This window comes from Mustela putorius, unplaced genomic scaffold (assembly GCF_011764305.1).
Source record: "Mustela putorius furo isolate JIRA1106 unplaced genomic scaffold, ASM1176430v1.1 tig00003858_pilon_pilon_pilon, whole genome shotgun sequence".
NCBI lineage: Eukaryota > Metazoa > Chordata > Mammalia > Carnivora > Mustelidae > Mustela > Mustela putorius.
In genome coordinates, this window is record NW_025422010.1 from 19,522,940 (window position 1) to 19,545,113 (window position 22,174).

The 22,174-nt window shown below is 42.7% G+C and overlaps 1 protein-coding gene and 1 non-coding gene across 6 annotated transcripts in view; one reads left to right on the plus strand and one right to left on the minus strand.

Moving 5' to 3' along the window:
- TMEM241 (transmembrane protein 241) overlaps positions 1–22,174 on the minus strand; it is a 111,070-nt gene that overhangs the window by 22,831 nt on the left and 66,065 nt on the right. For 4 of the 5 annotated variants that reach the window (XM_045065448.1, XM_045065447.1, XM_045065446.1 and 1 more), the window contains 2 exons: positions 21,867–21,936; positions 18,051–18,144 (listed from right to left, as the gene is read on the minus strand). In XM_045065448.1, the coding sequence (XP_044921383.1) occupies positions 18,051–18,144; positions 21,867–21,936 (164 nt within the window). Of the gene's footprint in view, positions 1–905; positions 1,125–18,050; positions 18,145–21,866; positions 21,937–22,174 lie in introns of those variants that run through there. The other variant, XM_013051454.2, reaches the window with a different exon arrangement.
- Positions 3,643–3,750, plus strand: LOC123387683. Its single transcript, XR_006602194.1, has one exon. It is a non-coding gene; the product is annotated as a U6 spliceosomal RNA (small nuclear RNA).

Here is a 22,174-nt window from a genome sequence, read left to right on the forward strand (position 1 = left end):
TACTCAACACACATTATTTCATACAATCCCTGTAACATCTACATGATTCCCATTTTACAGAGAAGAAAACTGATACATATGGAGGTGAAATAATCTTTCCAAGGTGACACTGCTAGAGGGGAATTCTGATCCATAGCTGGGCTACCAGTCTGTCTTCTCTACTGTCTCCTCACTCTACAAATCTCTGCTGAATGTAACATGTTCCAACAGAGCAACTTGAAAAAAACTGTCAGGAAAAACAAAAAACCCCTAAGAAGCATGAGTATGGAAACCGAGGTAGGCCTTACATAATCTGTAGAGCGAACAGTCAACCGCCCCAGTACAAGTCGAGAAAAAGAAGAATAACCATTACTGACCTCACAGAAGATACACCAGGACTTAAGGAGATCCCAGTGGCTCACGCAGCTGTAGCTCAACTCCAATACCGGGTGGGGGGCGGGAAATACTTTCATGAAGAAGTATGTACTACAGACTATAGCCTCAGCTGTGGGGGACAGAAGACGACACCTAGTCCCACAGTTCCCTGGAGTGAACTCCTTTTCTAATTTCTCGAGCATTCTAGCCATCCATGGAAGATAAAACCGAGGGGTGTTTGGGTGGCTCAGTCGGTGAGACGTCTGCCTTCAGCTTGGGTCATGATCTCAGGGTCCTGGGATTGAGCCCCACATCAGGCTCCCTGCTCAGTGGGGAGTCTGCTTCTCCCTCTCCGACTCCCCCTGCTGGTGCTCTGGCTCTCTCTCTCTCAAATAAATAAGATCTTTAAAAAAAAAAAAAAAAAAAAAAGACAAAACCAATAAAGCCTACTCTAATGAAAGGTGACACCTTCCCTCCCAAATCCTAACCTTTTAAGGGCATACAGAGAGACGAGGCTCTGAATGTCACAAACACTTGGCAATTTGGGACAGTAATGTCACCGATGCTCACAGTACGATTTGTAAGGTGAGGGTTTGTAAGAACACAGGGCCCAACGTCATGAGAACACTCTGACTCTCACCTGAAGAAAAGCATTTGTTTTCCCAGGTGAAAATCCCCTGCGCGGGAGAAAGGGCAGTGCAGGGATAACAACCGGTGACGGGATCCTTGCAACCAACGCGCTCTAACTCCAAGAAGACAAATCGAACAGACTGTGAAAAAAAGAGTAAAACTGTGTTTCTTATTTTGAGGGGATAGGGTAGTCACCATACAGAAGATGAATTGAGATCTGAAAACAGTGGCCCCTAATTTCATTTTCACTAAAAAAGGTAAGAAGCACCTTCCCAGTGACCAAATCCTTTGCAGTTCAACACCTGTGTCTGGGAACTCATCGACCCTTGAGCATCACTCAGGCCTGTTTATGGGGAGCTGGGCACGCCAGCAGGTGTCCAGGCTATAACCTTGAGTAAGATGTCCTTGCCTCCCCCGGGCTCGCAGGCTGACACCCAGGTGGCTGGCTGGGAAGGAGAGACCCAATTATTATGATTTTTCTAATCAGCCTGATCCTTGCCTGTATTTTTCTTCTCCTGACATGGAGGGGAGAGGAAGTGGAGGGTATCTTATTTATCAACTCCTGACCAATCACCTACCACGTTCTGGGCCACACATGGCACGCGCCTGGAAAATCGTGCAGGGAACACACAAAGCCACAACAAGGGAATAATGAATGCCCGAGGTGAGGCAGGGAAGAAACAAGATAGAACTTCCCTCGGAGACAGGGGTGGATGGGGGCTGCAACAGGAGCCTGCCCCCAAACCCCCAGAAGTCACAGGATGAGATGACAGACGTGAGGTGTCACCAGGGAGATCCTGTTCCCCTCACCACCTCCCCCCATCAACACCCCTCAGAGAGGCGCAGAAACGATAAAATGAACACACACAGTCTAACGCTCCTTGTGTTTATAAGGTACCAGGAGATTTCTTTGACTGAAAAAAACCGTTCCTTGCTGCCTATTTCACTGACTGGCTGGCCCTTCTAGAGTCGTTGAAACACACACAACCTGCTTGCACTTAGCTGCCTGGCCTGGCCGTATAGTCAGACACACTTGCTTGCGTGTAAGCAAAACATCACTAAATGTCTTTCACATCCACGGCTCATTCCTTTCCATCATGTGTCAAACCTCAGCAACCCCATAATGAACGTCTGCTCCTTGGGATTTCCCAAGATCAGTTTCATTTGACCAGCTCTGATTATGGCCGCTCATTCTCCCTCGGTACAGGCCACTCACTTCTGTCCCCCGCCTGCCCTCTGGTTTGCTCTGGGCAAGGACCGGGTCGGGGGAGCTCTTTGCAGATGACCCTGGGCTTGGCCACACCTTGTGGAACCTGGTTTTAGTGATACAGAGAGAGAGTCTCTGGAGGGAACCAACAAAGACAGATGTGCACCACAAGAATGTTACTGGGGGCGATGGGAGGTACTTGAGAAATACCTGCAGATTTCTATCATTCTCTATGTCTGACGGGGGTGCACAAACCTGCAAAGATGTGTACAAGATCAGCATACTGAGGCATTCGCTTGGCACTCATTTTCGAGTTTACTATCTTCCAGTGAACTAAGCACACATCAGTGGATCCTCCGACAGGCGCCTTGTCAATGTCCCCAGCTAACTGGCCTTTGTGTTGCAAAAATCACTTTAATTTTGGTTATTTTAAATGACATATAAGCCTTGGAGCCAGGAAATTTATAGAAATTCAGGGTATTTCCTTAGTAAATGAACTGCTGCAAATTCATTCAGGTCAAAAGTTGTGAAAGCCAGCATTGTTATCATATTTTTGCAGCAGAGAACATTGTGGTGGTCAATGGCACTAAAAATAGCCCAGAAAAGAATTACGAGTGCTTAATTGGAAACAAGAAAAGAACAAACTTATCCAAAATAGCAAAATGTCCGTTAGCATCACTCCCTCCCCTATGAATTATTTTGACAATGGGAAATGGAATTTAATTTTTTTTCTTTAATCCACAACTGTAATTCCCCTCCCATGTGCCCTCTGGGAAAACCTTATTCACAAAAGGAAGAATTCCCAGATAACTAAATTCTTCGCTGTTTCCATACAGCTCAACAATAACAAGGCAGCTCCCGAACTTGCCACTTCAAGTTCCTGTCACTTCGACAGTGATGTCATGGAAAGACATCCACAAGCTGTTTTTGTTGCCTGGCTAGAGACTGTAAAGGAAATCAGGCGCTGCCCCTAGGTTTTAATTTTCCATGAGAAGCTATTCTCATTGCCATAGTGGCTTAAACTGTGGAAAAGAAAAAGGATTTAATTAGGTCATAGCCATAATTAGACTTTTGAGCACACTCTTTCCACATAAAAGTCACTTTAGAGCAGAGCTTCATTGGGTTTAATCGTTTATTTTCATCGGACCATTCCTGAGGCGTTACGGTGCTGAATAACCACCGAAGGAGGAAGACACAAGGAATACAAACAGCCACATGGAAAGTGACCCCTCCACGTAAGCTTTCCAAGGTTATGGGAAGACGGGGAGTCTTAGGCTGAGGAGAGAGAAGAAATCCCAATGGGGAACTGAGGGGGGTTATGGGGGAGCCTCCACTTCCCCCGATTCCCTTTCCCCAAGCACAAGTGGGAGAAGACAGTGATGGGCTCTCTACGCCCAACAGACAGTGAGGATGACAAGAATGATGAGGATAATAAAGGCAAGGAAGTAACTGTGCCTACTTTGGCAGCATATACACTAAAATTAGAACAATACTGAGAAAATTAGCATGCCCCTCCCCACAAGGATGTCATGCAAATTCATGAGGCACTCCTTACTTGGCTGTAACTATGTGAGGTGGTGGATGTTAACTGAACTTAATAGAGTGATCGTTTCACAATATATACAAATATCAAATCATTATGCGGAGAGCCTTAAGCTAATTCAATGTTATATGTCAATTACATCTCAATAAAACTGGGGTAGGGGGGAGTAACAGTAGCAACAGAGTAGGAAGGAGAAGGAGGAAGAGAATTAACATCTTGTTCAGCACAGGCGACCTAGTGAGAGCAAAACATGATGGGCACAGTAACTCTACTCCCAGGACTTTCTCATGGTCTGTTCTGTGTGTGTGTGTGTGTGTGTGTGTATAAACATGCATACCAGACATAGAACCTAGGAAGTCTTGATTCCTGAACCTGAAAGATGTATTTACTTGTTACCTCCTCAGAAGCTCAAGACAGGATTCAGAGCAAGCCTTGAAACTTCTGTACAAACACATCTAAACAATTTAAGTGAAGAGTAAAAAAAAATTATGTTATTTAGAAGACATAAAATTTTCATGATTTCATTTTAAAAGACACTAAGGTGCTCCTTCTTCTTAAAAAAAAAAAAATATTATACCAGAAACAGCAAGAGTTTCATCAACAGTCTTAGAGACGTTTTAAAATTCTAAACATCGAACCCCAACAGTATCTGTTGACAACGCTTTTATAAAATCATCCTCTATGTAAAACAGGCTTAATTTTATCTATTAAACTGACATAGCCAAGACTCCTTGGTTCAATATCTTGATCAAGAGAAATGTCGACATGTCATCAAAGAAAGAAAGACATTAGGCCATGCCCCCAAGATCTGGCAAAACAGCCAGAAAGATAGGCAGTCAAGGGGCACCTGGGCGGCTCTGCTGGTTAAGTGTCTGCCTTCGGCTCGGGTCATGATCCCAGGGTCCTGGAATCGAGTTCTGCATCAGGCTCTCTGCTCAGTGGGAAGTCTGCTGCTCCCTCTCTCTCTGCTGCTCCCCCTGCTTGTGCTCTCTCACTAATACTCTCTCAAATAAATAAAATCTTTAAAAAAAGAAAAAGGCAGTCAGAAGTCAGAAAACTTCCTACCCACTTAAAGAGACCTTCGCAATGCTAAATCAACTGGAGACCGAAAGTTACCAGCAGAGTCTTCTCACCTCTTTTAAGAGCAACTCCGATGTGGGAAACACAGTTCAGGATGGTGGTCTTGTTACTACACAAGGAGATGTTGTTTCAGAGACAGCTGTGAAGGCTCCCTGGCAATCCCACCGTATAATTAAGGCGCCATCAGTGAACAGCCAGCAGGGTGGTCTCCATGGAAACCAACAAACACACATTTTCACAGGCCTAGCAACTGTTCTGAATCAATGACTCTTTATATAGGTTTAAAAACATTGTGAATGGTGCATCCATTGCTTCTTTTGTTAGACAATGTCTGATTAAACATGTGTGAGAGACCCTGTTGTCCTGCTTGCTGAATCCCCAGTAGCGTCTACAGTGGGTTGCCCACAGCTAAATTCACTTACCTAGAACGGCAGAATACAAACGACAGACTCAGACTCCAGAAATCACTGGTTAAGTTGGGGGAAGAATTAAACTAGTAGTTGACACTGCCAGGGAGGACCTGCCCATGGCCGGCACTCACTCTTTTAGGGCTGTGTCAATATTATTCAGTCCTCTCAGTACAGCACACATTATTATTACTTGTGCTTACAGATGAGAAAACGAAGCACTCGTCTAGAAGATAGCAGACCTGCGCCTCAAAGCTACATCAAAATGAAGTCTTGGTCCAGGTTCGTATCGCTCTACGTAATAATGCTCTGTGTTTGCACAGCACATTGTCCCTCCCCAGCTACCTTCATATACATTATCTCAGATATTCTGTTTTTATCTCAAAACGCTGAGTGTAGTTCTAGAATTCTCTAACTTTGCAATATATTTTTCCTTGATCTTTGTCTGCCTGCCTCACTCTGTGCCCACTACACACTCTAGGCTTCAAGACTTACATGGGACCATGTCCCTACCCAAACTGGGAAAGAAGCATCTTCCTAAGCAGCAATGGGAAAGGAAACCCCATTGTATAAGCATGGATTTTGACTCAAAACTCTAAATAAAAATGGGGACAAACATTCCAATTAACCATCAGTAGCATTTACACATCATCTTCCATGAGAGAGGGAAGACTTTGCGATGAGGATGGAAGGTCTGATTGCTAAGTGGTTTCCTACTTGATTTCAAATGGATTCTATTAAGGACTAGTAAATGCTTTATTAAGAAGGCATGTTTAATCAATGATCTGGCTCCTGGCACATCATCATTATATATAACCCTACAATTGAATATACATGTCATCAGCATTTAGTCTTTTTTTTTTTTTAAGATTTTATTTATTTATTTGACAGAGAGAGATCACAGTAGGAGAGAGGAAGGGAAGAGATCACAGAGAGAGGAAGAGAAGCAGGCCCCCTGCTGAGCAGAGAGCCCGATGTGGGACTCGATCCCAGGACCCTGAGATCATAACCTGAGCCGAAGGCAGCGGCTTAACCAAACCTGAGCCACCCAGGCGCCCCAGTCTTTTTTTTTTTTTTTAATGATTTTATTTATTTATTAGACACACAGAGAGAGAACACAAGTAGGCAGAGAGGCAGCCAGAGAGGGGGGGGGGGGAAGCAGGCCCCCTGCCAAGCAGAAAGCCCGATTTGGGCTCAATCCCAGGACCCTGGGATCACGACCTGAGCCGAAGGCAGAGGCTTAACCCACTGAGCCACCCATGCGCCCCAGCATTTAGTCTTAAATATTAGATACACCAACACTGTCAGAACTCACTTGAGTCATAGTATTTCTGATCAGCTGGACAAAGCCAAACAGTGAGCGGTCTTCCCTTGTTCCTCTGAAATTCCAATCCCCTACCACACATCTCTTGGGAAAGCCTCATTCCCATCTATCACAGCCCTTCTAACTGAGGCTCCGGGAAAAGGCTGTTTTCTCTGAAGCTAGTCCCTGTCCCCCTCCCATATCCCACTGAAGCCTGTTCTCCCAACTTCCCTCGTTCTTCAGCATTTCCAAATTTCTGCATATGGTGTGTTCTTTTCTGGTTTCAAGCATGCCTAAGTCCTTGTTTCCCCAGAAAAGAAATTACTTTCACTAGATCTGGTCATCCCCCTGACCACCACCAGTCACAAGCTCCTTCCTGTGTCTTGTGTATTCTTGGATACTTATGATCCATCTTCCACCCCCGTCCAACCTGCCCTTCTACTAAAGGCTAGTGATGTCCTTGGTCTAGTCTTTTCTCGATCTGGATCTTTCTGGTTTCTTGGTGGTGCTTTGTTTTACTCCTTTAAACTCTTCCTGAGACTTCCCCACATGGAACTTTTGGGGCTCCCCTCGGCTATCACTTCTCTCTCCTGCACATTATTGATCTCTGGCATTGAAGTGTCTCCCAAGCAAAGTCCTAGGCCTTTGCTCTGCTCCACCCAAACTCTCTCACTCCCTCAGTGAGCTCAGCTACTTCTTCAAGCTCCTGATGCCAACTCCACTGCTCTAGGTGAAGCCCAACCAGACACGTGAAGCCCTGAGTTCTCCCCTGCATTTCACCTGTTTCCAACGCACAACAGCTCCACTTAGATGTTTTCTCTCCATACATATCTAAAACATATTTCACCAGCTTTCCTCCCCAACCATGCTCTTTCATAACCCACCCCCACCACCCATTTCTGTCTGTGATGCCATGGATTTCTCATGTCCTGAGCCACAAACTTTGGAGCCGTTTGTGATCTTCCCCAGACCCAGACAATTGTCACACACCCCTCACTGCTTTAACAGATCTGAGTCTTGGTTATCTCATTCCTTAACCACATCACACAACACTTAGATGATAGATTAAATAATTACAATTTATTTTGCTTCAGACGATCAGTCATCAGTCAAGTTGACCTTTCACCTTTATTGCCATCACTCACGACATTGATTCGCCTCCCTTCTAAATGCTTGGAACTCATTTCCAATGTGATTTGCCTTTAGTCGTTCTCATTGAGAAGTTCACAGTGGTCTCTGGGGCCTGGCTTTTAGGGTTCCCTAATCTGTCTCTTCGAGGCCCAATTTCCCCTCACAGCTCCCCTCCTCTGGTCAAATGTATTTCCTCACAGTTCCCCTCCTGCACATCCCACCTCGGGGCCCCTGCCACTTGACCCAGAAGGCCATCCCTCCATCTTCCCTTCTCCCAGGCAAGATGGGCTTATAGGGCCTGTTTGATCTCTCCACTGCATCAGTCTACACACAGCTTCCCTTTTCCCAGTTCCTGAAGTCATACCATCCTGTCAGCAATGTCCTCTAGTAGTCTTACCCTTGTCACTCTTACCTCCTCCTCTGGATCATAAGATGCCTTTGGCAAGCACTACACATACAGTATATACTACATACATATACTACACATACACTAATGTACTTCTTCCACCCCAGGCTCCAAAGGTTTCTGTAATCAATGTTGACTGGTAGAATCATGTCCAGAATGAAGCCAAAGAGAGACCATGCACTTTGATATAAGGCACTTTTCATACCACCCAGAGGGAGATGGCTGGCTCGGTCAGTAGCACATGCAATTCTCGATCAAGTATCATCTGAGCTCAAGTCTGACATTGTGTGCAGAGATTAATTAAAAAAAAATTTAAAGTTTTCCATTTAGGGGCACCTGGCTGGCTCCGTCCATGGAACATGTGACTCTTAATCTCAGGGTTGTGTCTGAGCCCCATGTTAGGTGTAGAAATTGCTTAAAAATAAAATCTTAAAAAACAATACCACCTAAACTCTTTTAAGAATCTAGTGTACCTTAATATCCCATGGAATTAACAGCTGTTTTAGGCAGGCAGTAAATCATGACACAGTGTCAGGGAAGGGACCAGGGGAGGCAAGCAAGGCACCTAGGATGCAACGGGTAAGGAGGCACCGGTTATTCTCGGATGCCGACCCCACGCTGCATGGCCTTGAGCGAGGGCTGCCCTCATCCCAGCCCTTGCACATGAATGCTGAGACTCTGTCAATCAGAAAACCAAACCAATTCAAGAGACACATCCTAGGCAAGCTATAGGAAAATCTTTCCCAGGGCCAGCAGGAGAACAAACTAAATAAGACTTGGCTTGCTTGTTTACCACTGACTCAGGACAAAATGGCGGCAGCAACTATGGCATTAGCTTAAAGGAAAAAAGCAGTCTTATGGAGGCAGCTTTGAATTGGGGAGTAAACACTGATTCTAAGGACCCTAGAGGGCCAGAACTGCTATCTGGGAATGCCTCTCCTCTTCTGGCTCATCCTCAACATAAACTCACACTGGCCTCAACCACTTCTTCCCAATGGTTGCTGACAACACCAGCCAGCTTGAAGTTAACAAGGGTGAGACAAGACACTATTTGATCAAGAAAAAATTCTCACACAAGAACTTAAGTTTGCTAGAAAAACCCATTAGCATACCACACCTTCCTTGTATATGTAAACATTTCATTGCTTTCCTCTTAAATTCACTCACTTTTTCTTATACCAATGGCTCACAAATGGGAAGGGAGTCCAAGATTTTATGAAGATGAAGTTATATTTCACACACCCAAATTTATCAAACTGAAGGGAGGAATATAAAAAGTTGCTAAATATTCTGTTATTTTTTGCTTTTTAGAATGTTTCTTAAATTCACAGATTAAAAAAAAACAATAATAACAGTGGTAACAATATAAAGTGACTCAGGGGCACTTTTTTCCCACGCTGAGCTTTCTCAGATTCAAAGATACTAAGATAAGGACTGGAAAGAAGCATGGATGCCTTGGAAGTGATGGAAGTTCATGTGACAACTCCCAAGAAAATACCAGAGAATGGATCCATCTGGAGCAAGAAAGAAGGTACCCTTCTGAATGACCTCTCTTTCTGAGTATCTTTGAGTTTTTCCACAGAATCCAAATTCTCCTCTGGGGCCAATGGAACATCCTTCTGAGTCACTTTCCGAATATGCTGGCACTCAGTAGAGTCACAATGACGTCATGGGGAAATGTATTGCTAAGTATAATTATGTTGTATTTCAAATGTCAGCACATTTTGATGTGTAGGTGGCCCAAGGAAGGGGTAAATATTCTGCCACTGAGGATAACAGAGCTTATTTTCAAACAGAAAAGATAAAGGAGAAGGAGGGGAGGGAGAAAAAGAGAGAGTGCTTGATATACTGGGGCTGGAAAAGACCTTAGTGGCTCATCTAATCCAATCTTCCACATTTCGGGAGGATTAGCATCAAACCACAGCAGCCAATTAAAAATCTTTCCACTTCTGAATCAACTACAGAGCCATCCGAGTTTAAGAGGAAAAGAAAAAACAAAATAAATAAAAAGGAGGCTCATTAAAGTAGTGGCCAAATAGGCAAAGCCATACACATAGGAAAAATATCCTCCCTAGTCCTAAAAGACAAGATTTAAGCCCTATTCTTTGAGCATTTTGTAGCTTTGAGGGATGGTTCACATGAGGGATGGTTCACATGCCACTGTAAATGTAAAATTCAATGATCTTTAATGAACACATTAAAGAAATTAATTGAAATGATGGTGCAACCATCACCACAACCCAGTTTTACAACATTTCCATTACCAAAAAAAAAAAACTTCCTTGAGCCTATTTTAGTCAATCTCTGCTCCAAGAAACCATCACTGTGCTCTCTCTCTACATTTGCCTTTTTCAGAAATTTCACAGAAATGGTATCATACTATATGTATTTTTTTGTGACCTGCTTCTTTCATTGGCCATAACGTTCTTGAGATTCATCCGTGGCATACGAATGTATTAACAGCCCATTCCTCTTTATCACCAAATAGTATCCCATCACATGTATGCAGCAAATCCTCTGCACACATTCCCCAGCTGATGGACACTAAGATTGTGTTCAGTTTGGAGCTACTACTATGAACAAGGTCGTTCTGAGCATTCGTGTTAAAGTCTCTTTGTTTTCATTTCTCTTGGGTAGATTTCTAGGAACAGAACTGCTGAGTTGTAGAGTTGGTTTATGTTTAACATTGTAAGAAACTAGCAAGATGGTTTTCTAAAGTGGCTATACCATTTTACATCCTGATCAGTAATTTGTGAGGGTCCCAGTTTCCCCACATCCTTGTCAGCACTGGATGTCATCTATATTTTTTTATTATAGCCATCTGAGTGAGTGTGTCGTGGTATCTTGTCATGGTTTTTTAATCTGCATTTTCCTGATAACTAATGACAATGAGCTCCTTTTCATGGACTTGATGAACCAATCAAATATCTTCTTTGGTAAAATGTCTACTCACATCTTTTTTCCTTTTTTTTTCTTACATTTAACTTTTTTTTTTTTAGATTCCAATTAGTTACTGTAGCGTGTAATGTTAGTTTCAGATATACAGTATAGTGACTCAGCACTTCCGTACATCACCTGGTGCTTATAACAGCACGTTCACTCCTTAATCCCCATCACCTAGTTCACCCAATCCCCTTTCACCTCGCCCCTAGTAACCATCAGTTTGTTCTCTATAGGTAAGAGTCTGTTTCTTGGTTTGCCTTTCTCTCTATTTTCCCATTTTCTCATTTGTTTTCTTAAATTTCACGTATGTGTGAAATCATAAAGATTTCATAGATAATAATAATCATAAACAAATCATATTGTATCTGTCTTCCTCTTCAGCATCATACTCTCCAGCTCCAACCACATTATTGTAAGTGGCAAGATATCATTTTTTATGCCTGAGTAATATCCCATTACACACATACATATATATATAGAACAAAAAAGTGGTCAAAGGAGTCAACCTCTTTTGACCATTTTTTTGTTTTTTATTTTTTAAAAAAGATTTATTTATTTGAGAGAGAGAGAAAGAGAATGTGCAGGGAAGATGGGCAGTGGGAGAAAGGGACTGAGTCTTAAGCAGACTCCAAAATGACCAGGGAGCCTGGTAAGGGGCTCGATCTCATGATCCTGAGATCACAACCTGAGCCGAAACCAAGAATTGGACGTCTAACCAAATGTGCCACCAAGGTGCCCCTGATCACTTTTTAATTGGGTTTTATGTAGTCTCATTAAAGTGTAAAAATTCCTTAGACAGGGGCGCCTGTGTGGCTCAGTGGGTTAAAGCCTCTGCCTTCGGCCCGGGTCATGGTTACAGGGTCCTGGGATTGAGCCCTGCATCGGGCTCTCTGCTCAGCAGGGAGCCTGCTTCCTTGCCTCTCTGCCTGCTTGTGATTTCTGTCAAATGAATAAATAAAATCTTTAAAAAAAAAAAAGAATTCTTTAGACATTTCAGAAACAAGTCCTTAATCAGATATATAATTTATAAATCTTTTCTCCGAGGCTATGTCTTTTCATTTTCTTAACAGTGTCTTTTGACCATTAATTTGATTATAAAATATTTTAATTTCAAAGAAGTCTAATTTATCAATTACTTTGTGGCTTATGCTTTTGGTGTCATATCTAAGAACTCTTGGCTTAAACCAAGGTCAGTTACATTTCCTGTGTTTTCTTCTAAGAGTTTTCTAGTTTTAGTGCCTACTTTTAGGTTCAAGATCCATGGCTGAGTTGATGATGTGAGATGAGGGTCTAAGTACCTTTTTTTGGCATATAGATATTTGATTTTTCCAGCACCATTTGTTATAAGAAAATCCTTTCCCTGTTCAATTGCCTTGGCACCCATACTGAAAGTCAACAGACTATAAATTCCTCTCCTTATACCAATACCATAATGTCTGGATGATTCTAGCTTTACAGTGAGTTTTCCACCCCAACGTTTTCTTTTTCAAAACTGTTTTGGCTATTGCATCTCCAAATACACTTTAGGATCAGTTTGTGAATTCATAAAAAAGTGATTTCTGGGATTTTGATAGGAATTACATTGAATCTATTGATCGACTTGGGAAGAACTTCCATCTTACCAACATTGAGTCTCTCCATTTATTGAGATCTTCTTACATTTCTCTTAGAGAGATTTTACAGTTTTCAGTCTTGAACTTCTTTGTTAAGTCCCTACGTATTATTTGTAATGCTATTATAAATGGACTTGTTTTCCTAATTCCATTTTTACGAACATGACTGTTCATTACTAATACATAAAACTACAACTGATTTTTGTACATTGATCTTGTATCCTGAGACTTTGATAAATTTTTTATTAGTTCAACTAATGTTTTTCTAATTTCTTAGGATTTTCTACATACAGGAGAATGTCATCTGTGAATATAATTTAATTTCTTTCTTTCTAAGCTGGCTACCCCCTTTTTTTTTTTTTTGGTCTTATTGCCCTGCTCAATAGAAGTGTGCTGTTCCCAATCTTAGAGGGAAAGTCTTTCACCATTTGCTGTAATGTTAACAATAGATTTTTCACATATGCCTTTTATCAGGTTAAGAAGATTCCCTTCTATTACTAGTGTGTTCCAAGTTTTTATCATGAATGGACATAGGATTTTATTAAGTGATTTTTCTGCACCTATTGACGTGGCTGCTTTTAAAAATCTTTATTCTATAAATATAATGTATTATATTAATTTTTATTTGTTAAACCAACTTTGTATTCCTGATAAGTATCACTTGATCATGGTATAAAATTATTTTTATATGTTGTCATATTTGGCTTGTTACTATTTTGCTCAAGATCTGTGTTCATGAAGAATATTGGTCTATAGTTTTCTTATTATTTTCTTTTGTCTGGCTTTAGTATCCAGGTAACTCACCTTATAGAATAAATTGGGTGATATTCTCTTTCCTCTGCTTTCTAAAAGAATTTGTAAAGAAAAAATATTTCATTTAAAAATATTTGATAGAATTCATCAGTAAAGTCTCTTGGGTCCGAGCTCTTCTTTGTGGAAAGATTTTTAATTACTACTTACATTTATTTACTTGTTTAGAGGAGTTTATTTGGATTTTCTATTTATTCTTGAGTCAATTTTCCTAGTTTGTACCTTTCTAGGAATTTGTCCATTGCTCTAAATTGTCTCATTTGCTGGCATAATGTGAATGAAGAAAGTTACTCATAATAAATAATAAATAATAAAAAATCAATTTTGTTGCTGTTTTCAGGGAACCAACACTGATTTTCCTTGTTTTTCTGTTTTGTATTTCATTAATTTCTACTTTTTAATTTTTAAAAAATATTTTTATTTGTTTATTTGACACAGAGAGAGAAATCAAATAGGCAGAAAGGCAGGCAGAGAGAAGGGGAAGCAGGCTCTCTACTGAGCAGAGAGCCCGATGTGAGGTTCGATCCCAGGACCCTGAGATCATGACCTGAGCCAAAGGCAGAGGCTTAACCCACTGAGCCACACAAGTGTCCCTAATTTCTACTTTAAACTTCAACATATCCTTCCTACTGCTTGCTATGGGTTTAATTTGCTCTTTTTCTAGTTTCTTAAGGTAGAAGCTCAGATTACAATTTGAGACTTTTCTTTTTTCTGATAGGGGTGTTTATAGCTATGAATTTCCCTCTGAGTAATACTTTATAATTGTAGCCCATAAGTGTTGACATATTGTGTGGGTTTATTTTCATTTGGTTCAAAATACTTTTATTTTCCCTTGTGATGTCATCTTTGCCCCATGAGCTACTTAGAGGTATGTTATTTAATTTCCAAATAAATAGGGTATTTTCCTAGATTTTTATTCTGTTGTAAATTTCTGATATAATTCTACTGTGGCCAAAGAACACAGTCTACATGATTTCAGTCTTTTTAAATTTACTGAGGCTTGTTCTGTGACCCAGCATAACATCTATCCTGAAGAAAGTGTCACGTGTGTTTGAGAAGAATGTGTTCTCTGCAGTCAATGGGTAGAGTAGCATATGTTCGTTATGACAAGCTGGTTGATAGTATTGTTCAAGTCATCTGTAGATTCTATATCCTTGCTTTTCAACCACCTTTGAGAGTGCAGGATTGGCATCTCTATTATTGTTGAATAATTTATTTCTCCTTTCTATTTTGTGACTTTTTGCTTTTGCTTCACATATGTGGGGTGCTGTTGTTAGGTGCATACATTTAGAACTATCATTTCTTTCTAGTGTACCAATGCTTTTATAATTAATAAATGTCTTTGTTTTTCCCTAGTAATATTTCTTGTCATAAAGTCTATTTTGTCTGATTTTAATATAGTCACTCCAGCTAGCTTGCTAATAAGCTACTGTTTGCATGGTTATGATTTTCTAGCCTTTTACTTTTATCCTATTTATGTCTTTGAATCTAAGGTGTGTCTTTGGCAGACAGCATACAGGTGCATCTTGCTTTTTTATCAAGTCTGACAATCTTTGCTTTTTGAGTGCGATAATTAGTCTGCTCACATTTAATATAACTACTGATACAGCAGCTAGCAATAAATCTCTTAGTCTTTACCTGGGAATGTCTTGATTTCTCATTCATATTTGAAGGACAGTTTTGCTGTATGTAGAATTCCTGGTTGACAGATTTTTTCTTTCAGTGTGTTGGATATGTTATCCTATTGCCTTTGAGCTTCCATAGTTTTTGATAAGTCATCCACTGATCATATTTTTTTTTTCTACACCAGTTTTCTTTTCCTCTGGAACTCTCATAACATATATGTTGATATGCTTGATACGGTCTCACAGGTCTCTGAACTTCTGTTCATAATTCTTCAATTACTAAAAAATCTTTGCTCTTAGATTGAATAATGTATTTTGCTCCACATATTTTTGCGTCACGTATTTTTCCTTCTGCCATTTAAATCTGTTATTGAGGGTGCCTGGGTGACTCAGTTGTTTAAGCAACTGTCTTCAGCTCAGGTCATGATCCCAGAGTTCCAGGATCGAGTCCCACATCAGGCTCCCAGCTCTGCAGGGAGTCAGTTTCTCCCTCTGACCTTCTCCTGTCTCATGTTCTCTGTCTCTCTCAAATAAATAAATAAAATATTTAAAAATATATATATTTAAAAAATAAATAAATCTGTTATTGAGTACCTCCACAGACTTTTTCATTTCATTTCATTTTAGTTATTGTATTTCTCAACTCCAGAATTTCTACTTGGGGCTCTCTCTCTCTCTCTCTTTTTTTTTTTAATCATCTCTAGCTCTTTATTGAGAGCCTGTATTCATTGAGTCTTTCTTTTAATTTAGATTTCTAAGTGTAAATATCTGCTTTGCAGTCTTTTTCTGCTAAGTCCTACATCGGAGGACACTTAGACATAGGTCCTATTAATTGCTTTTTTCCTGTATATGGATCATGCTTTCTTGTTTCTTTGAATACCCCTAACTTTTTTGCTTTTGAATATTGGACATTTTAGATAATAAAGGATAGCAACTTTGGATTCTGACTTTTCTCAGTGTATCGTCATTGGTATTATTATTTTGCTTGTTTAGTAATTTCCCTGGACTAAGTCTATGAAATTAGTCTCCCATATAAGGTAGAGTTGCTAATGTCCTTTACTCAGTTTTTTTTTTTCTCCTTCTTTTTATTTTTAAGCTTTTTCTGGCTTTCTAGAAGTCATCCCCATGTCTGCATAGCTTAGTGTTTGAGCAAAGACTAGTTGGAGGTTTTGTTCAAACACTTTCAGCCAGAAAGGCTTGTTCTCTCTGCTTCTGACTGTGTGTGGGCTGGGGAGCACACTGAAACTTCAGGCTGAAGTTTTTCATGTCTGCCCCAGCTTTTGCTGGCTCTCTCCCATCTCCTGCGTGTGCATGCAGGCTCTGCTGGCCAGGGACATGTGGGTGTTTTGGGCACACTCCATCTCTGCCGCTCGTGCACACAGACTACGGTCAATCTGGGACACATGAAGAGCTATCAAACCCCTGCTGGCTGTCTCACCTCCCCCACCTACCTATTTAGTCCTCAGCTAGACCACTGGTCCATTGCTTGCCCCCAAGAGGACTGGAAACTCAAGATGGTGGAGTTACTGGCTCTTCTTACCGAGTTACCACTGACAATGGCGGATTTAACTAAAAATATGCCAAATAGAGTATTCTGGAAGCAGCAGCAAGAAGGCTGCTGGTTTTCACAGCCTGCCCCATCTGGTTGAAATATCACACTGACAGAGCTGGGGAGGAGCGAACGGGAACGACCTGAGAGAAGACCACCACAGGCTCATGTTGTTCCTACCCAAAGTTTTGCAGTTTTCATGAACAAATGCTTGCTTTCTCAGTTTGTTGTATGCCTTTTGTCAATTTTTAGAGAGCTGAAATGGATATTTTTACAATCTTTTTCCAGCTGTCCAGTTACTTTTGGGGAGGAGGATTTGTCAACCTCCTCATTCCGTCATGCTGGAAGTCAGTCTCTCAACCACTCTTTACATTTTACTATAATTAGAATTATTACTGCAGCTAAAAAGCAGATCTATGGAGGTGAAAATATTACTGTGAAATGTTGTTTTTGAAGAAAAATGTTTGGTTTTGTTTTCTGAGGAGAAAAAAAATCAACCAACAAACATAGAGATGACTAAAGGTATGACCTTAAATGATTATTTCATTAGGTTAAATTAAGAAATCTCCTTTCTCGGGACACCTGCGTGGCTCAGTCAGTTAAGCATCTGCCTTTGGCTCAGGTCATGATCCCAGGGTCCTGGGGTGGAGTCCTGCTTCTCTCTCTCCCTCTGCCTGCTGCTCCCCCAGCTTGTGTGTTCTCTCTCTCTCTCTCTCTCTCTCTCTCCAACAAATAAATAAATTAAATTTAAAAAAAAAAGAAGAAGAAATCTCATTTCTCAGAAGCAGCACATAGGGCTTTGCAACTCGACTCCTTCACAGACACGAGAGAAATGAAATGCTCCGCTAGAAAAAAGTTAGTCCCAAAGCATTTCAGTCACGATTGAGCATCCCACAGGTGCTTTTTCTGCTCCTTATTTTCCCACCTCTCTATCTTATGTCTCAGCCATAATCATCAGATGTGCAGCGGGCATTCTTATAATAGTCTGCTGTCCAAAGGCTTCATCAAAGTCCTCCTACCTGGCCATGTGTCTGTTTTCCTTTCTCTACCACCCCTGACAGACTGAGGCCTATCAAGCAAACCATATGGGCTCTGGACACCCTCACGGCCCCGAGAAGACCTACCTCATGTATCCAGGAATCCAGTCTCGTAAGAACTGGAGAAGACTTAGAGATTTCTGGGGGCAAAACCTCTCATGTTCAGATGGGGGAAATTAAGGCTCAGGGAAGATAAGGGGATTATCGCTTCCAGGTGTGCAATAAAGATTATGCTGATATAATAGGCAGAGGACCTTGGAAATTGTCATCAGAATGACTAAAGGTTCAGGCTCAGGGCCCATGACTGGAAGTGACTTCACGAAGATCACACATGATGTCCCACATGTTCCAAGAACACTAGACATCAAGGCTCCTGAGATCAATCTCCTCCCTCCCCTTCCCTCTTTCTTACCTTAGCAAAGAAAATCCAGGCTGCACACTGCCCTGGGGCCATAAGGCTTTTCAGCTTCATTGTGCTGAGCATGAGAAAGAATCCTAACAATCCACTGGAAGGAGAAAATATTCTTTTGTTAGTGAGACTTGTCTTCCTGTAGCCAACAGCTATTTTCTCTTACATTTTACCAGTTTCTAATTACTACAGAACCTGTATTTCATCTGGGTTTTCTAGTGATCTCTGCATTTAAAAACCCAGGAAGCTCTAATTTTTTAAGGAGCTATGATAAGAGAGTTCCACTGGGTAGTGGGCAGTGGGGGAGAGAGGGAGAGAGTACAGAAACTTGGGAAGTCTCTGACTAAATCATGAAAGAAGAAAAGCGTGGCGGACGATACCTCCTGCTCCTTCCATATTATTTCTGGAGCACAGTGCTTGCCAAGGTAGAGCTTCATCTTTTTTCAAGGAAAACAAACTGCCAGAAAAAGACTTCCAAAGCGAAACTCACCATATGGGGACAGAGGGTCTGGACTGACTCCTGGGTTCAAGGTAAGAATCTGAAGGGGAGGGCTGGCTCCAGGAGCAAATGTCCCCCAAACCAGGCTAAGCTATGCAGATGCAATCCTTTGGGAATGATGCCTAAGCCCACATGTTTTGACCTGAGAGACCATGCCCCATGGGGTGTTCTAGAGATCGGGAGCAGCAAGGCATTGGCGCAGCAGTGGACCAGGAAGTAGTGGCCTGTGCTGGAACCACTTCTGAATGCATCACTGTGTGGTCAAGGACAAAGCGAAGGGCACTCTAACAGAATGGTCACTCTTCCTTGCATTTGGAGGCTGGGCAATTGGGGAATAGAGTGCAACAGAGAGACACCATGATAGACGTTGACTTCCTGTAAATATATGTACACAGAGGTTTGAGTGTGACTTACTAGAAATCGAAAAGCAAGAGATATGACTGCAGTTGTACCCCAAACCATAGAGGCAGGTCCTATGAGCTATAGGTCATTTGTATCTCAGGGTCTCAAACACCACCCTGTTATCTCATGTTTATTATAGAAACAGCTGTGGGGCCTCACTCAGGTCATAAGCTCTGAGAGGGCAGGCCCCAATCTTGGGCTTCTCTGTGTTTTCCCCAACAGAGCCAAACATGGTGCCTTGGCCACAGATGTTTGACATGGTGCCTAGGACACAGATGTTTGACAGGTGTACTCAGAAGCAGGCTGGAGGGAATTAAACACCTGTAAGATCAAATTTCATGGAAACGTGTGCCTTCTCTTCATTACATTAGATTAGTTCACAGCCACATTCCTGGGGCAGGACCAAGGACAGGGATGAGGGCTTCCTTGTGTAAATTTCAGCCTGTTGGGCCCTGATGACCTGCAAAGTTGGTTCAGATTTGTGTTTGCCATCATGGGAGGCTGGGCAGCTATGCACGAAGATGGTCAGTCATTCATACCTGAAAGGTAAGGAGGTCTAGTGGGTAAGCAGCAGGCTAAAGACTGAGTGACCTGGACTGTGCCCACTGACCCTCATGACCTTGACTCATCCCTCTCTTCTCCCTTTCTTCTTGCCTCAGGTTCTGTGTTGAAGTAGGAATAAGCAAAGTGGTCCTCATCCTATCTGACGGAAATCAGACTTTTCAGAACAGAAAGCCTCCCTAGCCTATCAGCATCCAGGTTTCCTGGCTCTTTCAAAGATTCTCCATGGTGAGAAGGTCCACACTTCACCGTAAAGATCCGTTCTTGACCCAAAGACAGAGAGCGATGCTGAAGGTGCCCACGGCCACTGTGAGGTTGGCAGTGGAAAATAAGGTGGGCAGCGCAGGGCTGCTCCTGCTAGCGTCACTCCTGCCCCAAGGAAGGAAACAACTTTGCAGGAAAAGGGACGTGGAATCTTGCCAGAGGAAGGGCAAAATTCCACGTCCCTTTTCCCCTTAGCACAGACTCTGCTAGAACAGAGTCACTCCCATGCCCAACACGCTTGGGAAAGTATCCACGACCCCTTCCCATCCTTTGACTGGTATGTCTGTGAATGATTTCCAAATTACTCACGGGTCCCTCTCTGTCTCTTTCCACACTCAGCTCTTCTACACCTCACCCAGAGGCCGACCTTAAGAGCAATGGGAGGATCCCAGAAGAAAAAGATTGTGGGCTCCCCATTAATGTGTCTCTGGGGGATGGCTACCACCATCCCCCCAGGCCTTCATGACTCCTTCTGAGTTCCTCCAGGACCTCTGAAGGTGACAACACTTAGTCTGAGATATGGAAGTAGATGAATCATAAGATGACAGGAAAATGGATACACACTGCAACCGGGTGGGAGTGGGGAGAACAGAATAGTTTCATATCAACTCAAGCAAAGATTCCCAAATCTTTTAAGTAAAACCCTGATTGTTCATGCTGGGTTGTAAGGAAGATGCAGATTAAAAGAGGCAGAAATGGAGCCAGACTATCACCCCACAAAGCCAGCATCGACGGCCTAGGAACCGTGCTGCTGTTTCAACGAACCGCATGGCATTTGCCCTCCCCTCCGTACTGTGTTTGCTGGAGCTGCCAGAAGACCGGACCCAGAGAGAAACAAGTCCATGGACATGGGAGCAACACACACACTCACGCCACCTGATTCCAGCTAACGGGCAGCTGACAAGGTCTGACCAAACTGATAGCAACTGGGAAGATGAATTATCAGTATTTTCCTGAAAGTTAGCTGAGGATGACAAGTCATTCTGAGGCTCAAAGGCAAAAGCAAACTGTACAATATTGATTTTTGTTATTGTTGTTCTAACACACCCCTATCAGAAACAGGACGCAGCTGCACACCAGCTCCTGGTCTCTGCAAGGAATCACTGCCTCACAAGGTACAGCCTTTTACATGTGAAGTGGTCTAGCTTAGCCGTTGCTTATGGTCTATGGACACTTGAGCTAATTACAGCCAAGCTGAACAGGACAATAAAGGCCATTGTCTCCCGGGCCAGGCGAGGTGCTGAGGGCTTACTCACCTTACTTAGTATATGTGATCACCTGGAGTGATACTATCTTTCCACTTTACAGATGAGAAAACTCAGCCAAGGCTTGGAAGAATGACAGCTCCCCCAAAGAGCAAACACACTAGCAAGCAGCAAGGGGCATCCAACCCAACACTGGGCTTCCCACCCCAGCAGAACCCACACCGCGTGGCTATCCAGCCTTTCCATTTCTCAGCAGGAGAACGTCAAGCAATATGGGACTCATGGCAAGAAAGTAGGGAGAGGGCGGGTCTGAACTCCATCTATACGTACCCATCCCACCGGGATGTACCTCCCAAGGCCACATAGTAAGGGTCACTTTGTCGTCTAGATGTCTCCTAGTCACTGGCTTCCAAAACCTGTTCCTCAGGGTCTTAGGATTCAGTCAAGGTTTTGGGGAGGCCGCCCTTTAGGGACAAGGCAAGGGCCACAGAGGAAGCTGAGTGGGTGTAATTCTGGCCCCAAATCCTCCCTTGAACTGAATCTGATGCATCATTTTATACACTGAAGTGCTGTTTAGGAATGGCTTGTGGAGAGAAAAACAGTGCAGGGTTCTCAGCTCTTCTGCAAGTTTGGAAAGCATTGCTCTGGCCAAGGAACTTCCACAGAACACAGTTCCTCCAGGCCCCAATCCGGCCCTGAGCACCTAAGGACGTTGATGACAACCCGTGCATGACTGAGGGGGCTGCTTCCTGCCTGGCCACTGCTCTCTTCTGCCCCTCATCTGGATAACTGGCTGTGACCCTGGACTTGACAAAGATACCACTAGTACAGCCCCTAACTTGTAATTAGACAAATTAACAGGGCCAGGGGGTTATGCGTTAAGCTTACCTGGCACAGCAGCTGCCATGGAATCTGTAGAAATACAGGAACGGGAAGTCCGGGACGCTGAAGAGGTCACCTGAGGGTCACAGCAAGGGTGAGACAATGGCCCCCACACACCCTGCCCCCAGCTGCCCCAGGACACACAGGTGAGGTCTTTAGCACAGCAGCCATCGGAACACTGAGCCGCCCGGCACTGAATTCCCTCTGCCATTCCCAGTGTTTCTGTGTTAATGGCTTAAATCATCTTAAAATAAGAGAATGATGATCGGAATGCCTGTTTAGCATGAGTCTGCCCTGCATGGGCCCATACGCTA